Source organism: Mustela putorius, unplaced genomic scaffold (genome assembly GCF_011764305.1).
Source record: "Mustela putorius furo isolate JIRA1106 unplaced genomic scaffold, ASM1176430v1.1 tig00000551_pilon_pilon_pilon, whole genome shotgun sequence".
Taxonomy (NCBI): domain Eukaryota; kingdom Metazoa; phylum Chordata; class Mammalia; order Carnivora; family Mustelidae; genus Mustela; species Mustela putorius.
The window spans coordinates 10,074,673-10,093,429 of NW_025421412.1; the positions used below are offsets into that span (position 1 = coordinate 10,074,673).

General features: G+C 36.8%; 1 protein-coding gene and 1 long non-coding RNA gene across 3 annotated transcripts in view; one reads left to right on the plus strand and one right to left on the minus strand.

Annotated features, from left to right (window-relative positions):
• Window positions 1–16,091, minus strand: part of LOC106005234 — a 45,735-nt gene extending 29,644 nt beyond the window's left edge. The window contains exons 1-2 of the long non-coding RNA XR_001178457.2: window positions 15,957–16,091; window positions 13,232–13,404 (exon numbers count right to left, since the gene is read on the minus strand). This is a non-coding gene — a long non-coding RNA (uncharacterized LOC106005234). The remainder of the gene's footprint in view (window positions 1–13,231; window positions 13,405–15,956) is intronic.
• NALCN (sodium leak channel, non-selective) overlaps window positions 1–18,757 on the plus strand; it is a 303,251-nt gene that overhangs the window by 138,791 nt on the left and 145,703 nt on the right. For both annotated transcript variants that reach the window (XM_045081349.1, XM_045081348.1), the window contains exons 12-13: window positions 8,377–8,544; window positions 14,088–14,279. In XM_045081349.1, coding sequence (XP_044937284.1) covers window positions 8,377–8,544; window positions 14,088–14,279 — 360 coding nt within the window. The remainder of the gene's footprint in view (window positions 1–8,376; window positions 8,545–14,087; window positions 14,280–18,757) is intronic.

Sequence of the window (18,757 nt, forward strand, 5' to 3'; positions counted from 1 at the left end):
AAAGGGCAGCTCCCTCCTTGCTGCCCAGCAGAGGACCATGGGTTTTTAGGTCACTTACCATAAAAATCACACTCCCCCCTACAAGTTCTCATTTGTTACTGCTCAATAGATCCTAAAAGACAAAAAAAAAAAAAAAAAAAAAAAAAAAAAAAAAAAAAAGCAGCAGTCATGAACATGCAAATTAAAATTATTCTCATACAAAGGGACCCAGAAATTAAGGATGAAACTCAGAAAACCAAGATGAACAAGTATAGGAGTTTCCCAAACAAGTATAATTGATGGAAGACAGGAGGGTTTGTTTTGTTTTGTGTTGTTTTTTAATGTCTCAAGCACAGGCAATTAAGACACAAAACAAACTTTCTGAAACTTTAGCTAAACTTTTTTTTAAAAAAAGAGCTGAAAAAGGGCGTGGTTGACATTGAGAAAGAATTATTAATACAGAAGATAAAGTGGTGGGAGACCTCAAAGAAATGGCAGAAATCATGAAGGAAAAAGCGAAAGAGACTAACCACTCTGATGTGACCAATACAAGCTCCTGGAGAAAAAAGAGAATGGATAGAAGAAAATTAATAATGAGAGAATAATGTTCCTAAATTGAGGAAAAGCATAAATCAGTAGATTGAAAGGAGTCACTAAATCTCAGGGATATTAAATGAAAAAAAAAAAATTCCTAGGCATGTCCTGGTGACCTTCCTTGGTTGCAAGCATAAGGAAAAATGTTTAAGCCTTTCAGCAGGGTTAAAAAATCAGGAAAAACAAAATAATTGTACTGTGCATCAGATACAACTCATCTACAATATTGGAAGGTAGAAAGCAGTCAGTTAATATATGTATAGACTATTGAGAGCAAAGAAACTGTATGCAGCAACAATAGTCATGTCCATGGTAAAAATACATTTTGGTGGGTAATGGGTATTAAAGTATTAATTAAGGTATCAATTAAAGTATTGATATAATGATCACTGGCTGTTACATGTAAGTGATGAACCACTAACTTTTACTCCTGAAACCAATTTTACACTATATGTTAACAAACTAGAATTCAAATAAAAAATTAGAAGGAAAAATGAATTTTGAATAGGAAAGCTTAAAAGAGTGTACAACTTGTGATATTTATATGAGCAAACTATTCTAAAGTATGCTAATCATAAGTATATTGGAGAAGTAGCAAAGGAAAAGGAGATGTAGACCAGAGAGGCTGACAAGGAAAGAAGAGAGGTAGGTGTCCAATCCAAATGAAAGATGACAATAAAAATGTCACACAAGAATCCTTTGGAAAAAAGTAGTTATGGTTCAAGAAACTAGAAGTAAATGTGTAAATAATCTCCAAAAAAGCAGGATTTAGGAAGGGGCCATGATACTCATGAAACATGGGTGATAGAAGCATGCTGTGTAGATGGTGGGGGTGTAAGGGATGCCTGAGCAAGCAAATTTGTGTGGGAGAGGAGCTTACAATTATTCAAATTTGATCAATAATAAAAAAGGATAGATTGATTTATGACTGTTGTGAATTGAACTGGAGGAAAAGGAAAGTAGAATGTCCAAATTAACAAGGGGGGAAGAAATTAGCAACAGTTTCACCATGTCAGAAACGACAAGAAAAATTTATAGCAATGACATAAAAAAATTGGAAAGAAGACCAAGGCTAATTTTGGCACATCAAATATACACAGATTGAATTTTCCTCTCAAAAGACGTAGAAAATCGGATTATGCTTAAATGCAAACTCAAATAGTGTATTGATTATAGGAAACACATACAAGGTGGCCCCAAAAGGTGGCTGAAAATCATCTCTCGATGAAACAACTAAAACTTACAACTAAAATATTATTGTATTTTAAATGCTTAGCAGGACATGCAAAAAATTTAGGAATATCCTCAAGGCCAAAAATTGTGATGTAAGTGCAGAACATGAGATGGGCACTAACACCAATGGCTACTCTGACGACATTTGCTTATCTTTGTCATCTAAAACTTGCGATTTTAAGAGCTATAACCAGGATAGAAGAACCTGCGAAGGTGAGGTGCCAGAATAGAGACCCCCACATAACATGGGAACCTGAGGTCTGTATTTTAGTGAAAGAAGGAAAAAGTCCACCCTCAGGAGGATATGATAAGGAAACTTTCAATTTTGACCTTGACTGCAGATTATTAGAAAAAGAGTAAGCTTTACTGAAAATGTGTCAACACAAACATGCCTACACATGGGGTTGGAGTTCCCATGGATTGTACCTACTTTCAAAGATGAAATAATTCTTATTTTATTTGAGAAATTACAGATCATGCAAAAGATGGAAAACTCCACAATACATTTGAGAAAGCTAGCGTAAGCTTAACCAAAACCTTGATGATGATAGTACAGGTAAAATTATGGACCAATTTCATATATGACAATAGTTACAAGTATTATAAGTAACATGTTATTCAATAAAATCCAACAGGCTAGCATTACCATCTAAGATTTATTCCAGGAATATATAAATGGTCAACATCAAAGACTCTTGTAATATATTCCTTTGGCTCAGTAAATTAAAAGCTAAAATCCTGTAAGCAGAGCAAAAGGAAAGCCCTTAAACATGGTGGTAATTAATTACCAAAACCCACTGCAACCATTTTACATGAATGCTGGAAAATTAACTTTGAAAATAGGAGCAAATTAGGGATCTCTCTTACTGTCAATTTTGTATTATAACTGTATTATAATACAGAAGTAGCATTATAGCTAGTGAATTAATACAATTAACTCCTAAAGAAGTCTTGAAAAAAATCTTATCTTCATTTGCAGGTGAAATGTACATATTTCTATAAAACCCAGGAGGTTATTATTTAAAATATTAGAAGAATGTAGTAAGGTGGGTATAGAAAATCATTATAGAAAAATCAATAGCCTTTTTACCCACTGGAACTAACTAGGTGGAAATGGTAAATAAATGGAAATAAAAAGGGTTAAAAATGCATTTATGTTAGTTATCAGACTATTAAAGTCATAGAAATAAATTTCACAAGCCAACAATAACATCATTATGGGGGAAATTTTTATTAAAGAATATCATCCAAATAAATAGAAAAACTGTGTTTTTTGGATAAGAAGACTCAATAATAGTCCTCCTAAAGTCCTATTTTGCTTTAAAAGGTAAGGAAGAAGTTTAAAAAGATAAAGGTAGAAACATGTGACCAAATAAAATTTAAAGTGGTTGTATAGAGCTGCTGCCACCAAAGTTAAAAATCAAACTATTGACTAGGGAAAAAATATTTGCAGTTCATATAGCAGACAAAGATTAATGTCCTTAATATCAGCAACTCTGAACACTGATAAGAAAGACAAAACACCACCATAGAAAATTGGCATGGTTATGAACGGGAAAATTGTTTTAAAAGGAAAAAATCTAAATGATCAATACACATATGAACAGATAAGTTAGTTTGATTAAGTTCCATTACATCTGGTGATAGCATAGATTTAGGACAAGAAACCCTTTCCTATCTTGCTAGAAGACAAAAGACTTAAACATTTTGAAAGTAATCCCTTAATATTTTCTACAATTTTAAACATGCAAACCTGTCCTTTGCCCAAGGAATGCCAGCTTTGAGAATGTATATGTAGATGCAAAAGCCCAATAAAATACTGATATTGTGTAAGGATAGTTAGTGCAATCTTGTTTTAGAAGTGGAAAAATGTTTAACCATTTTTCCTGATGATTCCTAATCAAGGAAATCCAACCCTTCAATAAATCAGTAAGGAAAATGTTGAACCAAATAAACATTGAAGACTTCTGGGTAAGATGGCAGAGTAGGGGGACCCTAAATTCACCACGTCTCAAAGACACAACTAGGTAACAGCCACATCAGTGTAAATAATCCAGAAAACAACCTGAGGACTGGCAGAACAGACTCTTCACAACTACATGGAGAGAAGATACCACATTGAAGAGGGCAAGAAGAGCCTTGGAGATACGGTTGATAGCTAAATTAACCTGAGGGACTGACTATCCATGGGCAGGAGGGAGATACAGCAGTTTGAAAAGCATGTGGGATTTATGGGAGGGAGATTTGTGTATTAATCTTAGAGCATGTGCTAGAGGGGCAGGGGTCCTTGGGGGACTTCAAGAACAAAAGAGATGGCAGGTGCAATTCCCTCCCCACCCCCAGCCTAGACACTGACACACCTGTGGGAACCAACATGGGAACAACACTAACCACCTAATTTGCTAACAGTATGTCACACCCAAGCATTCTCCTGCAGACCTGCCCTTTCAGTACACATTTGACCAAAGCCCATCAATCAATGCTACAAGCCTGGCAGTATGTAAGCAGCCCCACAGGGGTCAGCATCACCCCAAAGAGACTCCTACCACAGGGAGAGGGGAAGGACACACACATCAGTCCAACTATGACACCAGTAGTAGGTTGGGGACAAACATTCTTGTCTGACTACTGGCCCCAACCACCAATGAAAGGTTCTCAGGGGCCAACACAGGGTAACTACCCTACAGTTTGGTGCTACTGCATCTCTGGAAAATGCCTAGTCTGACTCAACTCAAGCCTTAGGCAGCCCCAGACTAGCATATTGACAACACAGGGACTAAACCCTGCCCAAAATAGGCAAAGAGAATGATTGCAGACAACAGCACTGAGAGCAAAAGAAGCTCAGCCATAACACTAGGGCACACACAATAACATAAGAGACAGACTTGAAGCACCGAGTTCTGGTGAGCAGGAACATTGCACTGCAGGGCACTACAGAAACTCTTCTTTATAAGGTCACTACTTTTAAGAGCAGGAGATATAGCTAACTTTCCTAAGACAGAAGCAGATACAGAGAATTAGGCAAAATGAGGATACAGAGGAATATGTCCCAAATGAAAGAACAGGACAAAATTACAGCAAAATAATTAAATGAAATGAAGATAAGTAATATCCCTAATAGAGAATTTAAAGTAATGGTCATACAGATACTTACAGATACTTACTGAACTTGAGAAAAGAGTGGAGAATGTCACTGAGGCCCTTAATAAAGAGAAAGAAAATGTGACAAAGAGCCAATCAGAAATGAAGAACTCAAAAACTAAAATTTAAAATAAACCAAATAGAAAAAATAGACTAGAAGAAGCAGAAGAATGAATCAGCAATTTGAAAAAGAGTAATGTAAAGCAATCAAGCTGAACAGGAGAGAGAGACAAAATAATAATAATAATAAATGAAGATGGGGCGCCTGGGTGACTCAGTGGGTTAAGCCTCTGTGTCTTTGGCTCAGGTCATGAACTCAGGGTCCTGGGATTGAGCCCTACATCGGGCTCTCTGCTCGGCAGGGAGCCTACTTTCCCCTCCCCCTCTGCCTGCCTCTCTGCCTATTTGTGATCTCTCTCTGTCAAATAAATAAATAAAATCTTGTAAAATTTTAAAAAAATGAAAAAAGGGAATTCAGCGACATCATTAATTATAATAGTATTTGCATTAGATAGAAATTAGATTAAATAGAAATTAGATTAATTAGAAATTGGATTGCAGTAGAAGAAAGAGAAATGGGGACAGAAAATTTATTTGAAGAAAAAGTAGCTGAGAACGTCTCAAATTTGGAGAAAGAAACAGAAATCCAGATTTGGGAGACACAGAGAGCTCTCCACAAAATCAACCAAGGAGGTCCACAACAAGGTACATGGTAATTAAAATAGCAATAAGTAGTGACAGAGAATTTTAAAATCAGCAAGAGAAAAGAAATCTGTTACATCAAGGGGAAACCCTATAAGGTTATTAGATGATTTTTCAGCAGAAATTTTTCAGGCCAGAAGAAAGTGTCATAATATTTTTAAAGTGCTGAAAGAAAAAACCTGCAGCCAAGAATACTCTATCCAATAAAGGCTATCATTCAGAATAGAAGGAGAGATAAAGATTTTCTGAGACAAACAAAAGCTAAAGGAATTCATGACCATTAAACCAGCTCTACCGGAAGTGTTAAAAGGGAGGCTTTGAGTGGAAAATAAGACCATAAGTAAGAGCAAGAGGAGCAAGAAACACAAAAGCAGTAAATTTAAGTATCTATAAAAATTGGTCAAGAGATTCATAAAATAAAAGGATGTAAAATTTGACACATATACCTAAAAATACGGAGAGGAGAGGAGTAAAGAATGTGTTCAAGAGGAAGGGAGGGAAAACTGAACGGGAAGAAATCAGAGAGGGAGAAAAACCATGATAGATTCTTGACTCCAGGAGACAAACTGAGGGTTACAGAAAGGAGTGGAGTAACTGGGTGGTGGGTATTAAGGAGGGCATGTGATTTGATGAGCACTGAGTGTTATACATAACTAAAAAATCATTGAACACTGCATCAAAATGGTATACTCTATGCTGGCTAATTGAACTTAAATTAAAAAAAAAAAAAAAAAAGAATGGGTTCAACCTTAATGAACCATCAATGTAATATATTCCTAAGATGTTAGATGCAAACCGATTGGTAACCAAAAATTAAAAGCCAGGACTAGATATGCAAAAAATAAAGAGGACTCCAAATATATCATTTTAAAAAGCCAGCAAACTCTGAGAGAAAAGAGCAAGAAAAGAAAGGAACAGAGAAGAGCTACAAAAACAACCATAAAACAAGTAACAAAATGGCAATAAATACATTTCTATCAATAATTACTTTGAAAGTAAATGGACTAAATGCTCCAATCAAAAGACATAGCAAGACGGAATAGATTAAAAAGCAAGACCCATTTCTATGCTGCCTATAAGAGACTCACTTCAGATACATCAAAAGTAAAGGGATAGAAAAGCATTTATCACGCAAATGGCGGTGAAAAGGAAGCTGGGATAGCAATCCTTAGATTGGACAAAATAGACTTTAAAACAAAAAGTAACAAGAGACAAAGAAGGACACAATAGAATCATAAAGGGAACAATTCAATAAGAAGATATAAAAATTGTAAATATTGCACCTGATGTGGGAACTGTCCAATTTTCCCAACACCAGTGGGGTTGTTGAAAAGAGACTATCTTTTTACATTGCATATTTAATCTTTTGTCATAGATTTATTAACTATATAATCATGGATTTACTTCTGGGCTCTCTATTGATCTATGTGTTTGTTTTTGTGCCAATATCATACTGTTTTGATTACTACAGCTTTATTGAATATCTTGAAATCTGGGGTTGTGATACCTCCCAGTTTCTTCCAGTTTTTCAAGATTGCTTTGACTATTCAGGGTCTTTTGTGGTTCCATATAAACTTTAAGATTGTTTGTTCTAGTTATTATTACTTAGTCCTTACCAGTCTGTATGCTTTTGATTTCTTTTGCTTGCCTGATTGCTGTGGCTCAGACTTCCAGTACTATGTTGAGTAAAAGAAAACAGACATCACTGTCTTGTTACTCATCTTAGAAGAAAGTTCTCAGTTTTTCACCATTGAATAGAATGTTACCTGTAGGTTTTTCAAATATGGACTTTATTATGTAATATGAGTGGGGAAAAAAATCCCTTCTGCGAGTCTATGTTGGCCTAGAAAAAAAGAGGGAAGCACTCCTCTGTTCCTATTTTCCATTAAATCATCTGGTATCTTCTCAAAGGGATATGTTTGACTAATTCTAGCACTCATTTTTGTGCTCTTTAATTAGAAGTTCATTTTACATTTCACACTTTAATTCCAGTTGCAAACTTCTTTATAAAATGAGTATTCTTACCCATGGGACAAGTAAAGGAAAAATAACATGCTGTGTTTATAAGTGTATTTTATAACATTGATATTTGTAATAGCAAGTTCATAGAATTAATGCGATATATTAAAAGGTTGTAGTACTCATTTATTAATATATTAATAATCATTGTTAATTTTCTTAATAATGCAGATATAAATCATATTAATATATTAATTTATGCGTGTGTGTATATATACACACACACGTAAATTGCTTGATATATAATCCATATTTCTTTGCTCATTTATGTGGTCCCATAATGAGATCTACCCTTTTTTATTTTAGTTTACGGATGCTTAGTAATATGTAAATAATTTTACAACATACCATGTGCATTATAGAAACTGTCTTTAGAAAATATAACCTATGGAAAAATGCAGCCTTTCTGCATATACAATATTCAATTAAATAGCTTTTAAATAAATATCAAATAGTGGGTAATAAAAAATAACACTTACAAACATTTAACAAGTTAACACATTTCATGGATTGCTCAAGTTGTATTTGGTCTGCTACGGTCTGTTGGTGTTTTTCAAAACCATTTTTTTTAACACGTCACTCTAGATCCTTGTGGGATTTTCATTTTATGTAAGAGCTGCTGAAATTCAAATACTAGCACATGTATAAAATATTTTGAAATAAATTATAATTTTAGGTTCCAATTTCACTGTCTCTTTGTTCCTCCAGGTGGCTTTTACAGTACTTTTTGATTTGGAAGCACTTCTGAAGATATGGTGTTTGGGATTTACTGGATATATTAGCTCATCTCTCCACAAATTTGAACTACTACTCGTAATTGGAACTACTCTCCATGTATATCCAGATCTTTATCATTCTCAGTTCACATACTTTCAGGTAATATGGGGAATGTCTGCTTGTCTGTAGAATTTTTTTCTTTCCAGAGAAAATACCAGTCACATTATAACAACTATACAGAATTGTGTTAAATGGTTATATATAATTATTATAGAATAAACACAAACTTGAGGTAAACCCAGTGACATCTTCAATACCAAAAATAGTGCATTCATAAATTATCATTGTATTTCAAACTTCTAAAAATGCACAATAATAAAGGGAGATATTTTAGATGAAATTTTCTCCTTAGATGAAAAAAAGTGCATTCCAACTTCACTAATTTTATTTATTGGCAATTCCAAAGCTGTTATTTTCAGAGAAATTATAATTTCAGCTGCCAAATTACAACTTGAATCTCTATACTTCTGGTACCTCAGGAAAGGACATGAAAACATAATTCACAAAAATGGTAACAAATATCCTACAAACATGGGTGAAAAGCTGGGCCTCTAGTAATCACTGCCAAACATACTGAAATCACAGAGGATATCGTGGGTCAAGCCTTCAGTATATTAGCATCTTTGGAGATAAATCCCTTGTCATTTGTCGGGTTATATCCTTAGGCTTGGTTATCATAAGGGAAGGGACCAGGACAAGAGATATACGCATTTTGCTTTTGGGTGCTGCTGTCTAGCTTTACAAAATCAACAAGAGCATTTATTACTTGCATTTGATAATTAGTGTAGATGATTATAGGAAACATACCTGTTAATCAAAACAACAAAATATCTTTTACAAACTTATTAAGTCAACCAAATTAAGAAAAATATGGTACCTATTTTTAATTTTTTTTAAATTTTTTATTAACATATAATGTATTATTAGCCCTAGGGGTACAGGTCTGTGAATCACCAGGTTTATACACTTCACCGCACTCACCATAGCACATACCTTCCCCAATGTCCATAACCCAACCACCCTCTCCCTCCCCACCCCTAGTAACGCTCAGTTTGTTTTGTGAGATTAAGAGTCTCTCATGGTTTTCTCCCTCCGGATCCCTATTTCAACAAGGATACATATACATTCAGGGTATTAAAATTCCTCTAGTTTCTCACAGATAACTTTTTAGTGAAGAGTTAGAAATACATTAAAATTTTAATGCAAATATATTTATTTTGAAATTGTGAGAAAAAATGGGAACTTTTAAAATGGTAAACATTTGAGGAATAGCTTAGGAAGTCACATGCATATTTAACAATATAGTAATGACTATCATGAATTTATGATTACTTAGAGACATGATTCATTTATCTCTAGTTTTTTCCTACTTGTCTATTTTCCACAAAATATCTAAAATTAGTATGCATGGTTCTAATCATTTTATATAGATAGAGACATAGTTGAATAATATTCTGTCAATGAAGTTTGCAACTTCAGTGTTGTCTTTGATCCTGAATTATAATCTAAAATCATTTAATTTATGTTCATGGTTAAGGGATTTTCATTTGTATCTCTCTATACATGACCATGTTTATATTTTTCTAATGAAATTATTAGATACTACCTCACTTATTATATGGTTAAAATATAGATCTCTGGAGAAGTTCTAGTGTCACAAGGATTTTTGCAAATTCACATATAAGAGCCCACTGTCCTGAGCAGATTAGCTCTTCATGGGCTCACTCTGGTCTCCCTTGTGGGTCCTTGGACTTTTTATCTGACTGGGCCTTTCCTCATTGTGTTGGCAGCATGTCTTCCTTTAGTGATTTTCACATTTTTATATTTAAGTGAAGTCAACAGTCTAGTACAAAATGACTCCCTTTATAGTGTCAGTTATCTCTGAGAGCAGTTATTGGTGTTATTCTCTATTTATTCAAGTTGATATTTACTGAGCACCTACAATGTTCCAGGCACAGTTCCAGATTTGGAGGACAGAAGTGAACAAGCAGGGAAATGCCCCACCTCAGGAAGCTTACATTCTAGAGGGCAGAGAGTTCACAAACAAGTACACATAAGAAAGTGCTGGAAATATTATAAAGGAGAAACAAAGGCAAAAAGGATAAGGGCTGGGGACGGGGTGGGGGTGGAGCCTATTTTAGGTAAGTTGCTCCTGGCAGCCCTCTCTGTGGAGAAGTCGCTTTTGAGCAGAGACTAAACGAAGTGAAGGGATAAGCCAAGAAAGCCTTATGGCACCTTCCTCAAGTGAAAACATGTTTGATGTGTTTAAAGAAGAGAATAAAGGCCAGTGTGGTTGGACTGAAATGAGTATAGCACGCTATTGTCCAGTAGGAAGAAATAGTTTCACAAAATGCTAAGGTTCTGACATACCCAGGTAATCCTGATGACCTTGGTGAGTATTTATTGTGCATTTACTATGTGCCAGGCACCGTGCTGAGTGCCTTGTGCTGTTTGTTACTCACCACCGTCCTGTGAGACAGAGAGCACACATGAAACTGAGATCCCAAAGTTGCCCAAGACCACATAACTAGCAAGTGGCAGAAACTCATTGCTAAGAAGTTTAATTTTATAGTCTAAATTCCTAGCCATGCAATTTTTAAAAAATTTTATTTATTTATTTGACAGAGAGAAATCACAAGTAGATGGAGAGGCAGGCAGAGAGAGAGGGAAGCAGGCTCCCTGCTGAGCAGAGAGCCCGATGCGGGACTTGATCCCAGGACCCTGAGATCATGACCTGAGCCGAAGGCAGCGGCTTAACCCACTGAGCCACCCAGGTGCCCCTAGCCATGCAATTTTTAAAGCATCTCACTTGTAATTAACAGAGAGATCTTGAAAATACAGACTTAGAAATATGACCAGGAAAATGGGCTTTGGAAGTAACCACAAAATGTTCTATGGTGCTTGTCTTTCAGAGTATGGTTCACTTTATTCCATATCTGTAGGAACGCAAAAATCTAAAGGCTTTATTGGATAAACACAGTGAAAAGCATATTTATCCCCAAATAAATGAAAAGGCATAACTAGAGTCATTGATAAGGATTTTGCCTTTCCAGGGATGCGGCTTACATCGGCCATGTTGAAGTCATGTTAAGTTCTGCTTCCAGCTATGAAATATTAATTTATCAAAGTTGCACAGATGTGCAGATGCTGTTTTATTAGGATTTGGGATAGGACTCAAAATTACTTTGACAATCTTTTAAATATGATCTTAATACAAGCCGTATTAAAAGCTGAGCTATAAAGCCAGTTAAATTGTTCCTGTAAACTTGCCTGGACTCAGCTGTTAACAATTAGATACTGAATCATTTATGTCTGAGAATAAAAAATCTGTAAGAATGTGAAATCCTTCCATATTGTTATTCTGGATATTATGTGAATGTTAGTATTTTAATAGCACTTATGATAAAGCTATTCACTTGTCATTTGGAAAGATGGCCTGAGTATCATAGGTTCTGATTTGGAAACATAGGTAAATTCTAACAGGAAAACTGGTAGCTTAACCATGTATATAGCACAATGCTTACTTGGAACAATATGATTTTTCACAGAAATTTTCGGTTTTTTTCAGTATTGTGTGAAGGAATTAAAATTAACCAGGATATATACATTTTCCAACTTCTTTAAATGTTTGTCCTTTAGTTTCCTATCCACATGGCTATATTTGTATTCTGTAGACAATAAGAATGATAAAATTCATCATCAATATTTCCTGTTAATCCAAGTCCTAAGGGAGTAATGTGGCTTCAGGTACAGCATGGTGCAGAAGCTAAAATGGTATCATAGGGACTCTGTATATTTACTCACCTTTCTTCTGTGTCAGTATTATTAAGCAGGCTTTCCCCATATAGTATCAAAGATGGCTCCCCAAAGCTCAAGGCTTCCGTGGTGCTCACAGTAATGCCAATTGGGGATAAAAAATGCCATGTGTTACAGATCCAACAAAAGTTCCAAGGATGACTCAGGTTGTTGTAAATATTCACTTCAAGCCCAGATTGTGGGCATCATGGAGTCCCTTCTGGACCTCATGGACCAAGTGTGGAGCAGGAATAATTTGCCAAAGGAAAATCAGAAACTGTAGGAAACTAGGAATGTTGGAAGATTACAAACATATATATGTGTAAAAATTAAAATCTAGGTTTTAAAGTACTTCCTGTTCTTTACTATATTGAAAATAGACTATTCATTTTTCTTCTTCCAAGAAGACTTCACAGGCATCTACAGCTCTTACCAAATCGTCTTAGACAACGTTATATTATTATATTTGTACTGACCATATTTTATCTATGCCCAGATCACAGTTTTCCTTTTCCTGTTTCCTATCTCTGAGTCTTGGATTTGCCTTATAATCAGTGGCATGCCACAGTTTAATTAAAGCACTTTTTCTTCTCAGAGGCACATTAAAAAAATGTTGACATCTTAGACTTAAGGAAGAAATTCTGTTTTTCCATGCTTTACACTTCAATTTTGGATTATACACTAATTTATACTTTTAATCTTATAAATATGCCCTTAAGAGCTATGCTTTGTAAAAACAAACAAAAAAATTAAGCTATGCCTTTGTATTATACTGTCTTTGCAATTATAGGCATTGCACCTTATTTGTCTGACACAATGTCTGGCACATAATAACCAATATTTGTTAAAGTGAGTGAGCAAACAAATTTATTAATTAATAAGCAGCTATGGGGGGTTGCATTTATATACTTGCAAAACACCTGAGCATGCGTATGTGTGCTTAGATGACAAGCTAAGCAAATATAACAAAGATCAAAAATACAAGTCTTACATAAGACAGAAGTTTGTTTCTCTCCAGTAGTTAGTGGTGTCCAGGGAAAGTCAGTGGCTCTGCTCCACATGGTCATGCAGGAATCCAGCTGTTGAGGTGGATTGAATCTGTCAGCCTCCATACAAGCCTTCTATTTCTGGTCCAAAGGGACTACTCCATTTGTTTCTATTTTCCTGCCAAGGAAGGCATAAAGAGTAACCAAGGCAAGCCAATTTACTTCAATGGGCCAAAAGTTGCAAATATTACTTCCTTTCATAATCCATCAATATGAACCCAGTCCCCTGGCCACAGCTCACAAATGGGGCTAGAAAATGTGGTCTAAAGTCCCAGCCAGCCACTTTCTAGGCTAAAATGCCAAAAGTTCTGTTATTTAAAGGAAGGATAGGTTGGATATTAGGGTATCAGTCTCAGGCATAAGTAAAGACTCCTTGTTAGTAGACTTTTAAAAAAATGTCTTACATTTTACATCTTACATAATACATAGGAAGCTTTATTCTATGTGTTAATATAGCTGATATTGAGCTAAACATTTTCTTCTACATTTGAACATTAGGGGGAAAAATCACTTTAATTTCAACAACGTGTTTTAGGTAATAGCACTTTGAATTCCCCCATTGCATGTCAAAAAGCCTCAGTTTTCCTACATTCATTTGGGCTCTGTCGAGTTCTGGCTCTCAGGCTCTAAGAGCTCAACTGAGATCTCAGTTATGATATTGTTGTTTTTTGTCTATAGCTTCTCAAATGGAAAAGTACGATTTTTACGAAGTCCTGTGAAAACTGAGGTTTCAGTGTGAACTTATTTAAGATTCAGTGTAAAAAAATGATCAAGTACGTATGTTTTTCTCTCACACAACAGGTTCTTCGGGTAGTTCGACTTATTAAGATTTCCCCAGCACTAGAAGACTTTGTGTATAAGATATTCGGTCCTGGAAAAAAGCTGGGGAGTTTGGTTGTATTTACTGCCAGCCTCCTGATCGTAATGTCAGCAATTAGTCTGCAGATGTTCTGCTTTGTTGAAGAACTGGACAGGTTTACAACGTTTCCAAGGGTAAGAATGAAAAATGCAGCCAATTTAATTCCTCCTTCTTATTTTTACAATAATGGTTAACATCAAAATAATTTCCCTTTAAGAGTGGTTCAGAAACACAGTCCTAGTTTTGATAACTTGGAATAATTTAGTTTTGAAATTTAAAATAGTCTCTTCTGCAGGGTGCCGGCATCTGAGCACCTTTTCAGCATTGTCAAGTTATACATCAGTTCTTTAAATTCTGAAAATAGTCTGATAGAATGAGATGCTGAAACTAGTCAAGATGAAAGCTAGGGCTCTTAGCACCTATAGATGAAAATAGAACAGAATTTTTAAATAGTTTTTTGTGTCTGTGAGAGTTACCATTTTAAAATCTGTTTTATAATTCATATATTTTTATGACAAATGTAATCTAGAAGGGGGATTTGATTTTCAATTTAATAAAATTCATAAACTCTTCAGATTTCAAATGTCTATAGAAGATTGTCCAGTTCACGCTGCTGCATTATCATTAGAATTCACTTAGGCTAAGAAGGAAGTTAAAAATCAATCAATTCATACACAGAACTCATAGAAAATATAACTCTAATCAAGGATTCTGAAATTTAACTCCATGTGGATTTAGAAACATGAAAAAATATAACGACCAAGACAAAATATATATATTTTTTTCACCATAAGCTGAACTAGTAAAGCCTATTATATGGGAAGGATGATCTTGGGGTTACAACAGGATGTAATGCATTTTTTTTTTCAATAATCTTTGAGGATAAAGGTGTCTATACTCAAGCTTGTAGAATAATAAAGCCTGGGTGTTTGTTTAATCTTGTGCTAAATTGTTACATATCACCGAGCATTTGTTGAGTAAGTCTAAACAACCAGGCAATTTTGGTGATCTTTGGACAAAAACACAACTATATCCCTTATCTTCAAGAAATTCTCAGTTGAAGGGGGTGTCCTGTTAGTAAACATGAAGCATGATAAAAGCAAGCTCAGGTGTTCTGGGAACCCAGAGGTAAGGGCTGTAACCAGGACTGGAAAAATCCAAGAAGGTTTCTTGAAGGAGGCAGTTACTAAAGAACAGTTGTAGGTAGCCGCGTGGAGGAACAACACGGTGTCCCAGGTTGGGGACAGCATATGCAAAAGGTCTGAGGTGAGCCATTCTTGTTCCAGAATTTAGAGGAGAGGGAAAGGTCAATGTGAGAGAAGGACATAAGACCAAGGAAATTTTAAGTTGGATGAAAGTGCGATTGCATTTAAATGCTGTTGAGAAAGCCAGTAGAGGGTGAGGTTGAAGATGTATGAGCCACAGAGGACAGTGGCAAAAGTTTCCAGAAACAAGAGTCCAGAGCCCTGGCACAAAGACTGGTCTTAAATAAGTGTTTACTTGTCCTGTGTCTGGGTGGTGATATAGGACAGCGAGCGAAATCTAAAGTCACAGTGAGTCTTTGGTCACTTACTGCCACAGTGCAAATAACAGGCCAAAATAAGCAGTGGCTCCCAGCATTCACTGAACAGCACTCAACAGCACCGGGTAGCCGTCAGGTGGGAAAGCACAGATGTGGCAGGAAGGATAGAGAAAGATGCCTCAGTTGAGGCCCCTGGATGATGCACCCTCGGACTAGAAGCACCTGGGCTAGGAATATGGCCATGCATAAAAGCATGGCGGCCTGGAATGGAGGGCTACTGAGTTTTTACCTCCAACTCCTCCCTCATGAGCCCGCCAGGCACACCTTCCTGGTGCCTGTGGTCACGCCACAGGGGATGCAGTTGGCCTGGAGCCAGATTCTTCAGCAGGAAGTTCACCTGTTCCTGCTGGGATGAGGGTGCAGGGGGAGGGGGTGGGGTGTGATGCAGACAGAGATGATAGTGATGTCACTAAGCCCACCTTCTCTTAGTCTGCCCCCTTATGGGAGAAATGAAAATTGCAGAATGCCACTTTCAGAAAAACACTGAGACTGTCATTATCACAGTCCATCTCTGAGACCAGGTTAATTCAACACACAGTTTTGAAGGTCCACTAAGGGTCAGCCATTGTTCTATGAAACAGGGGATCCTAAAAAGAAAACCACCCTTAGTTCGATTCTTTATGTACACAGTCTTGTCTTAATTTCAAGTCTTCATCTTTTACCCTCTCCGCTAATCTCACGTTACTGATTTTATATCTCTTCCCCCAAAGCTCTTTGAGCCAGATGGTTTTGGAGTTCATAATATTCCAATTACTATAAGGGTGATATCACCCCCTTACTGATCGGAATTGTTTAAGTCCGCACTCTGTCATCAACACACTAGTGCTTCTTTAGCAAAACATCCACCTTTGGACAAAGAAAGAGAAATAAGGACAATAAATACGTTTTGGGTCAGATTGGATTTCTGCTATTAAATGAGCTCCCCCCAAAAAGAGAAAGAAATATTTTAGGTATTTTCAATAGTGAAGCTGTGTATTGGGGCTGTGGCATGTGTAGGAAGGCATTGCAGATAGTGTGCACTTCTTGCCTTAGAGATCTGATTTCTTGTCACTCCTCCAGCACTTTTCAGCTGTTTGACACTGGCCAAATTATTCTTGGAGCTTTTATTTTTTTCACATCTAAAGTCTGGGTAAAAATAGTATTTTACCCATAGCATTGTACATATTGAATCGTATACAAAAACAACCCCACTCTGGACTTAGCATTTTTCAAATGTTATATTCTAGGGGCGCCTGGGTGGCTCAGTCACTATGCACCTGCCTTCAGCTCAGGTCACGATCTCAGGGTTCTGGAATTGAGCCCCACATCGGGCTCCCTGCTCAGAGGGAGTCTGCTTCTCCCTCTCCCACTCCCCCTGCTTGTGTTCCCTCTCTCGCTGTGTCTCTTTCTGTCAAATAAATAAATAAATAATAACACATTGTTAAAAAATCTTATATCCTATGTAATATCTTTGAGGCCAGTATTTCAGATTCTGTATGAAAGACCAGGCTGCTTCAGAGCTATCTGAGTTAGCCCCTTGGGATTTGCTCTATTTTCCAGCTATAATAGTAATCAAGTAGCATTACGTTTTCAGGTCTCCAATTACTCAATTGTGTCTTTCTGCCTGATTACTTTGACCATCTTAATGAAAGCAGCCCAGCAACTACAGGGCCCCCTAATCAGTAATTCTGCGGCTGACAGGGTTGACAGCCTAAATGTGTGAAATGACTAGGAGTAGATTTTTCCTTGCACATGAACATAATTACGAGTTAAATCCCTGAAAAATAATTTTGCAAATAATCTTGCAAAATCAAATTTTGCAAGAAATGTTAAAAAACATTGCAGCTACAAAAAGTAGTCATTATCATTCCCAGTCACATAAAACTCCAACCATTGGTGCTACTTAGCTGATAGGAAATCATCAGAAGAGATGGTCAGAAACACATGACTGTCATTGTTAGATTTCTGTTAGGACACTCACCTATGGGTCTTATCCCCTTCCCTTCTTACAGAATATCTCCTTCATTATCCAGTGATTGGGTATTGAGGTGGGTTGGTTAATTATGGTATTAGCCAGAGCGCACAGCACATCGTTGTTTGGGAGCCAGCCTCCAAGATGGTCCAGACTCAAGTAAAGATGATAGAAATAAGTGCTGGTTCTTCAAGTTTCCATTTTACTTTGGAGTTCATCATGTGATCTTTCTTACACATACTTAGAGCTATGGGGTACAGGAGAGTCAACTGCATGCACACTTGAGAGATGCCTGGAGAATACCCGCCATGAAGAGTCCAGCAGAGATAGGTCCAGCCCGACTTGACAAAATAGCCTCAGTCTTTGTGCCCAGGGAAGAATCTTCCTTTGGCTCTTTCTTGAACCAGATCCTGACCCAGCCATCCATGTGGCTTGTTCTCCCTAGAGAAATAGGACTAGATAAGAAACCACTTTTTAATTGGACTTGATTACATCTTGGGTCCAGCAACCCCCCCACCATTAAACCCTCTAAGAGGACCTGACATGGACACGTAGAGGTGATGTCCCCACCCACTTTCCAAGAAGAGAAGCTTGAGGGCAGAGGAAACAGCAACGTGGGCACACTAAGTGCCTACCTGCTGACGGACCCTCTGACAGAGCTCCAGCCACCCTGAAAGTCCCCAGCTACTCCCTAAAATCCTTGAAGGTGAAGAGATTCTAAGGGACCCTTCACATGCATTATTACACCAGTTCCCTAATGGCTCTCCCTGCCTCAACTGCCCATCAGCCATTCTCCATTTACAGCAAAAATTAAACTGTCTCATGGCACCCTCCTATTTAAAATGTTTCAAGGTCCTCCTTTCCCTCAAGATAACAAACATTTTAATATGGTTTTCCATATCTTTCTTTTTCTCTATCCCTAATTACCTCTCTGGGCTCATATTTCAGGATTTCCCCTACCACATCTTTCAGAGGCAGAGAGGGCATCTGTCTTGCTCAGCAAATGCCCTTGTGCTTATCATAACACTTGCTAGTGAACAGGCTTTCATGGAGGAATGAGTGACAAGACTAGACCAAAG